Source organism: Python bivittatus, unplaced genomic scaffold (assembly GCF_059951505.1).
Source record: "Python bivittatus isolate LINGU-HERP-01145 unplaced genomic scaffold, Pbiv_v1 ctg000610_np1212, whole genome shotgun sequence".
NCBI lineage: Eukaryota > Metazoa > Chordata > Lepidosauria > Squamata > Pythonidae > Python > Python bivittatus.
Window position 1 is genome coordinate 16,232,265 of NW_028277088.1, and position 7,772 is coordinate 16,240,036.

A 7,772-nucleotide genomic window follows, 5' to 3' on the forward strand; every position below is an offset into this window, starting at 1 on the left:
GGTACTTTCACAACATGATTGCCATGACATATGTGACCCATCACGAAACACTTGTTATCATTGGGCCAACTGGTGAAGTTCGTTGTTGCTCTCGAGAGTAGGATGTTCTCTACCACTTTAGCTTCTTTATCCAAATGGCACTGTTTTAAATAAAATGCTGAGCTGCAGCTACTGACAATTTTTATTTTCCAAGAAAGTCTTAGAGAGCTGTGTGAGGAATAAAGATGATACTGAGGATGGCGCTTTGCAACATTCCAAAACAAACCAGCAAAATATCCTTAAAGTTAGGTGGAACTTAGCAGATTCTAAGTAAGCCTATGCAGGGATTCTACTCTCCATGTCCATCAGATTCTTTCCCTTGTTTATTCAATTCAATAAAATCGTCTCCATTGGTTTGAATGGAGAGGGTGCTTTACAGAGCCACTCATAGGGAAAGGACAGTGGGAGACGGGCTGCTGACCCAAATCCAGATATTGAAAGGTCTCAGAGGACGTCACTGGTAGGGGATGGGGTCAATTTGAGGGTGGGAAAGTCAGGCTAAGAGTGGAAATGAAAATGGGAGGCCTTTGAGAGGCACATCACAAGCATTCTTACTCTTAAATCTCTTCAGCCCTGAGAAATAGTGGTTTCAGGCCATGTCTTGGGAAAGCTACTGAAATAGGATTGTTTGGTTCAGTGCAATTTTGGGGTGCTGAGAAGTCTCAGATTGGGTGCTGCATTCCCCAGGCTGTGGGTCTCCTTCCTTTCATTTGGTGTGTTGTTTAGGTCCAGCCAGTTATGGCTAATACAATAAACCAGGTGCAAACAGTGTATTGTGTGAACCAGATTAGTGTGCATAAATGGGGGTGGAGTATGCCTGTATGCCTGTATTGACCTGACAGGAGCAAGTCAATGGAAAAGTTGAGCATGAACGAGTATGTCATAATGTGAGATAGCAGAAACTTCCCCCAATTAAGTCTCCAAACTTTTCAGCGGCTTAGGACAAAATCTGAATTGGAAAAATGTTCCCTTCTAACCCCCAACCCCCCCCATTGCCTACTCAGTGGTCCCGCCATATCATGAGGACACATACCTTCTCTGTTCTTAAAACGGGCACAAGATGCAGCAGTAGAGACCTTTCCCCCATTCTGTAGGAAATACAGACTTTCTTTTTAAACACACAGATGTTTATATGCATATTTGGGATGAGTATTGTGTCACTGTTTGAATGCATGAGTGTTATAATAGTTAACAAACATGGAAACATTTCTTGATGCTTGTTTCCAGCGCAGCTAACAGAAAAAGATCAAACAAAGACGAGACGTATTGGAAGGAGATCAATGCAGCAATGGCCTTAACAAATCTTGCCCAAGGAAAGGACAAACTGCAGGGCACAACCAGCTGTATCATTCAGAAATCCTCACATATATCAGAAGTGAAGACTGTCAAAGTTCCACTAGTGCCACCACCATTTTAGAAGAAAAACTGGTTTGCCCTGCTTTTCCCTCTATGTGGACTTCTTTCATGCTGTTCGTTTTTTCGTAAGATCAGAACAAGGTCTAGAGCAAGTGTTGAAGCTCCTATTCTAGTCTGTGACGGTCAGTACGAATAAGAATGAGCATAGCTCACTGGAAAGGTCTCCCAAGCAAGCAGCCGCAAAATGACCCCGAAGAGGTTTGTGTGGTTCTCATTCATTTTGTTGTTTGTGTGCAAGAGATATTCCCAATGAATTGTGCTCTGTTATGGTACAGTAATCAAGAAATGCTCTCTCAGGCTAAATTGTTTGTTTGTTTCTTAAATAACATGTCAAATCATGAATGAAGAGCATGTAAATTATGGGGGGAAAGTCCCCTGTTTTTCTTTTTAAGTCAAATTATTAACTTATTTTATTGTATTAATCAAACTGCACATTAAGCATCTGCCTTGCTATTACAATAAGTGCCTTGCTTTCTTACAGTAAGCTAGAACGTGGGCATAGCTTAAGAAAACTGTGCCTCAAAATGTCAGCGTCCGAACACTTAACCTTGCATGTAATTCTAAATGCATCCTGATCGTTCAAAGCTGCCCTCAGAAAGGGTGTTGTTGTTGCTGTTTTAAAGCCTCAACCCTTTGGTTTGTCTGAATTAGAGGCCAGTAAATATCTGAGATGAAATTGCTACATTTTACCGTGGAAGAGAAATCCATTATGTTACCAAGTAGTGCCCAGTTTTGCTCAAGTGAAATGAAATGGCTATGGTTTATTTGATAAGATACCAAAATAATTATTTTGATAAGGGTAACGCTATGGCTTCAAAAGCTTAGAGCCCAGAGTTCTTCCAAAGAATTCTCATTCAACTGTAATTTTTAATAATGACAGAGGAAAGAAAGGGTTCAATCCATGGGAAATAATCATTATATATATAATTAAGACTATATTTAATTAATACTGCTCACTTAATTGACATCCAAAACAAAATTTGTTGGCCTTACGTTCATCGTTGTCCTGACCTCCCTAGGTTTTGAAGTGTGGCATCTGACATGCCTTGAAGGCATGTTCTCAGCTCAGAACTTTTTATCTCTTTGCTGTTCAGACAAAAAAGCAAAAAATAAAACAAACCCCAGTCATTTTTAAGAAGCATTCTAACAGCAAGGACATTTATACAAGACATGAAGCAGCCCTTATTTCGGTTGCTTTGTAATGTGGAGGTGGTTGTTTTTCTAACATGGTTAAAAGATACAGTGCCTCTCCTCGGATTGCCTGCTGTTTTGACTCTTATTAATGGTGAACATGAGAGCAAGATAGCAGGTCAAAGAGAAATTAAACCTCACATATGAAAATGTTCCAGTTCTTAGCTTTATATAGTGCTCCATTTTTTTTTAACGTAAAAACATTCCCTGTGATTGCGTGTCCTTGTTGCAGTGAAGCTATCAATAAATCCAGTGTAGATTCCTTCCTTTTAAAGTCTCCTTTAGATTTATTGAAACTGTTATGTAAGTAAACAAAACAGCTCACTTTTTTGGTACCAAATCAACCTATGCTTCAGTTTATTATTTACATTGGAGCTCTGTAACTTTCCACGACGGAAACCGTTATTGCCTTAATGCATCCAAAATGTTTTTTATTTTGGTATGGAATGTATCAAATGAAGGCAATCCCCATTTCAATGAAGGAAAAAGGGCATAATGAAATCTATATATTATATAAAGTGAAAAGCCTGAATTAAAAACATGTGGGGTACACAACAGACAAACAATTGTGGCACTGACTCAATTTAAAGTTAAAGTAGATGCTAAATTAGGCATTAAAAACAACATTTTAAAGCCCTAGATTTGACTGCCATTGAGTCAAGTGAATTGTATAAAATAGTTTTTATGGAGGTATATCAAATTTTTCTTCAACCATCCAAAAATGTTCTAATCAGGTTCCCTCCCTTATGTAAACAACAGTAAAACCCAAAATAGCTTATATTGAGTTGGTAAAAGAAAACTAGAGAAAAAAGTTGATTGTTCAGAGTTTAGTTTAGCAAAGTTGAAACCTAGCTTATTTTCCTTTAATTGTGTGAATGTTACATTTGAATAACAATATCCAGACTAAATCTGTAAATCTAGTTTTGAGAAACTATCAGTTAACTTCTAATCTTGTTTTTTTTTCCAGCCCAGTTGTAGCCATTAAAAGGAAAAAAGGAAAAATCAGTGTATGTTAGCTGAGATGAACAATGCAGAATCATTGTTTAATTCCTCATGCCAAACCTAGCGGAATTCTCCCACTACAACAGGGGTGGGCAGCCTGTACCCCACACGGCCATTGAATCTTTTTGGGCAGCACTCAAAGCCCTCTTGACCATAATTCCTGAAAATGCAAAGTACCCTTCCCACCACTTTGAAGTCCAAAAAGCATGAAAACGATAAACACAAGCCCTAATACAGAAATAGCCCAGTGGGGAAAAACAAGGAAACAGCCCCTCCCCCAGATTCTGCCCTGTCCATGCGTATGATGCGACCCCATCAACTTTGTGGTCCTTAGCCTCCCTAAAATGTTCAGTAGCCACCAGAATTTTGCCTACTTTTACCTGATAGTGTCAGGTTTATACATCCACAGGATGTTCTTTGTGTATAGGACTCCTAGTGGAAGGGCAGGTAAGAATGAATTAAGATTTTCATATTCCCACATAGTTCAGCACAGAAATACTTGTAGGACTCGATTGCCATGCACATTTGTTAGTTTTCTGGACTCTTTGCAATATAGCCAATCAAAGTAAGCCAGGTTTCAGTATTAAATCTAAACTGGGTTGCAAAATCAACCAGGTTTCAGTCCTAAATCTAAACTGTGTTGGGGGGTAGGCAACCTTGTGTATAATTCCAAGCTTTCTGCTTTAAACAAAACCCACCGCATCTCTACATTGGTCACATCTGATTTCCTGAGCATGGATGGCATTGTGTAGGACTCTGTATATGAGGAGAGAAAGTGGGGATTAAGTTGTGCAAGGAGCCTCTGTTGCCTAAATAAGCTTCCTAAAGCACAGTCACTTTGTACATGTAGAAGTGATGAAAAAGGATGGGCAGAACCAGAAGATTTGCCCCTGTTGCTGCTCTTCCCATGTAGAGAGAAGCTCATAGCAATGTGAGAGAGGGGGAGGACCAAACCCTTGATGAAGCCAACTTTCAGGTATGCAGAATGATCCTCAAGTGTAGCCAGTTCCAATTGCACTAATATAACCTAACCTAGCAGGTATCCGCCTTGATGTAACTTGTAGAATGCATCTTGATGTAACATAGCATTTTGTGATGGTGGTTATTTTTAAACTGTATAGTTAAAATGATTTGATATGAAAAAAATATATATTTTGTACATAAATATATATATATTTTTACTTTTTTTAAGGGCCGTTTTTCATTGACATAAAAAGCAGGAAATATATGTTATGACTGTATGAACAGCTGAAGTTTACTTTTGAATGATTTACATCATTATGCAAAAGAGGTTTCCCCACATTGATGGCTTTGAGAACCGATCTACTGGATTTTCTCGTAACAATGTCAGTTTTTAAAATAAAAGCAGAGAGTAAGCACTTCACTTTAGTTCATACTATTGTAAATTATTCTGGCAGTAACTATTTTGTGACAATAAACTGTCTTGCCAAACTTTTCTGTAAGATATTTTCAGTTTTGTTTTGTTTTAAAAAAATCAAGTGAATGACAGTATCAGCAAAATTACTAATTTGTGGAAGGAACGACCCAAAGAATAAATGCTATTACAAAAAACAAGGCTGGTGTGGAACACGTGATTCCTTTTTGAAGAGAGGGGACTAATTAAAAAAAAAGAATCATGTAAGCTGAGAAGGGCATTCCTTGAATATTCCATCACATTTTTCAAAGTATTATGGAGTATTCTTCCTTGGTTTTGCAGGAATGATCTTGAGTCATTTAGATAGCATAAAATCCAAGCACGGATGAAAATGGTTGTACCGAAGTATAGACTGAATAATCATGTTTTTCAGTTCAGATCAGTTTCTTCTGATGAGGCTTGAGATGGAAGCTGGAATCCAAATGAAATAGGCAGAAGTGATGTTGAAGGGGGGGCTGAAAAGAAAAGAGGCAGTGTATCTGTCAGTTTTTGTCACCTAGATCCATTTAGGGCCAGGCCCATATCCATCCCGACAATTGGTAGATAACTTCTAACCCCCCAGATGTTATTGGACTACAACTTGTCATCTTTTAAGCACATCAATTCTGGATAGGAATTGAGAATTCCACAACATCTGGAGGGCCACCTATTGTCAGCTGCTGCTTGAAAGGATGGCCACTAACCTCAGATGAATCTATATAAGGTTAATTTCCTCTCTGGAGATGTCCTAATGATAATTTCTTTCCCAAACTGATCTGAGTCAGAATAGAAGGGGTTTGCCTTGGGTTCTGGACCAATCCCACTTATGGGTAGCGGAATCCATTGCTGCCAGGAGCAATGAGGCAATGTGGCAATTAGTATACAGCATTAAGGGCATGCTACAAAATGTTTATGTATATGTGTATGTTTGTGTTATCAGTTTAACTTTGCAAGCACCTGTCTGTCTGGGTGTGCATGCATGTTTTCTGGTTAAAATTTGCTAAACTATGTGTCTTTAGCTTTTAGAAAAGGTAAAGCTGAACTTGTTAAAAAAGCTCTTTTTCCCTACATTCAGGGGAGTGATTTTAAAAGCTCCACAAAAATTAAAATGTCATTAATCTTTTATTTATTTCATAATGCACAAAATAAGTTTTGCTTCCAAAGTATAATGAAGCCTAGGGTTCTGTTAATTACTCACTTTATTTAGTTTTGATTTGAACCCATATAGTATTAGGGCTAATGTTAGGGTTAAGTCACTTTGGGGCTGGCTAGCAGCCTTTTTTGTTTTTCTTGATGGGATTAGGTTAAACTTGTCATATCCAATGATCTTGGAAGGCCAGTAACACATGGGGCTTGTTTACTTTGATGGCATCACAGATAAGCCCCTGTTAAAATTAGCATATACTATTATTACTGTGGCACACGACATGCCTAACAACTTAAGGCTAGTTGTGCTGAATCCAGCCAGAACCTCTCTTGGTCCAGCATTTTATTTCTTACAATGGCCAAACAGATGCTATGCGGCACTCAAAAACAGGTGATGTGACATTCCCCTGTCCTCCCCTTGTTCTTCTGCAACTGTTATTTGGAGACATTTGCTCCAAACCTGGATGTTACACTGAGTCTTCAAGACCTGGATCTTTGATGGCCTTCATGAACATATCTCATACTTTTTAAAAGCCATCCAAGTTAGTGGACACCATCATGTCTTGTAATTAATTCAATAGATTAAGTAATTTGTTGTGTGAAGAAGTGCTTTCTTTTGTCTGTTTCTAAATCTCTTTCCAATCAACTTCATTGGATGATCCCTGACCCTAGTGTTTTGAAAGATGGAGAAAAACATCTTCCTGACTACTTTTCCCATGTCATGCATGGGTTTATACAGATTAGTCATGCTGCTTTTTTTCTAAGCTAAGGAGTCCCAAATCTTCTAGCCTTTCCTGTCAGGTAGGTTTCTGATCCCCTTTATCATCTTGATTGACCACTTCTACTCTTTCTTTCTATTTTTAAAATTCCTTTTTCAAATGCAATGAGCAGAACTATATACAATATTTGAGATGTACTGTATGTGAAGTTATGTTTCTGCTTTAGTATGTACCACTTTACATTTAAATTCTGAGACTCTCTTTACATATTAGGAGAATCACATGAAGCTCTTATTGAACTCAGTGGCAAAGATATGCCACCATTCCGAAAATCCAGAAGCAGGTGAATACTTTTTCACAGAACTATAAATTGTGCCATAATAGAGCCAGTTTGGTGTAGTGGTTAAGGTACCAAGCTAGAAACCAGGAGGCCATGAGTTCTAGTCCCACCTGAGGCACAAAGCCAGCTGGGTGACCTTGGGCTGTCACTCTCTCTCAGCCCTAGGAAGAAGGCAAGAGCAAATCACTTCTGAAATCTTGCCAAGAAAACTGAAGGGAGCGGCCCAGGCAGTCACCAGGAATCAACACTGACTCAAAGGCGCATGTGTGCGTGTGCATACACATGCGCACACACACACCATAATAGCCATTTGGTTGACCATTCATCCAGTTAAAAAGATGCCTGTGGAGATTTTCACAATCCCATTTGATTTTCATTACCCAGAACACTTCCATATAATTTCTAAACTTAGCCTGTCACTCTTTATCTGAAATCAACAGGCTAAATCAACAAGTTAAAAAACACCATTCCCAATACAGGTCCTTGAGAGACTCTACTTCTTACC

General features: G+C 38.6%; 1 protein-coding gene across 1 annotated transcript in view; it reads left to right on the top strand.

The window, feature by feature from the left end:
* MKX (mohawk homeobox) overlaps positions 1-5,191 on the top strand; it is a 60,029-nt gene extending 54,838 nt beyond the window's left edge. Inside the window, exon 7 of the mRNA XM_088150411.1 lies at positions 1,267-5,191. Within this exon, the coding sequence (XP_088006537.1) occupies positions 1,267-1,456 (190 nt within the window). The 3' untranslated portion in view covers positions 1,457-5,191. The remainder of the gene's footprint in view (positions 1-1,266) is intronic.
* Positions 5,192-7,772: the final 2,581 nt, after the last annotated feature.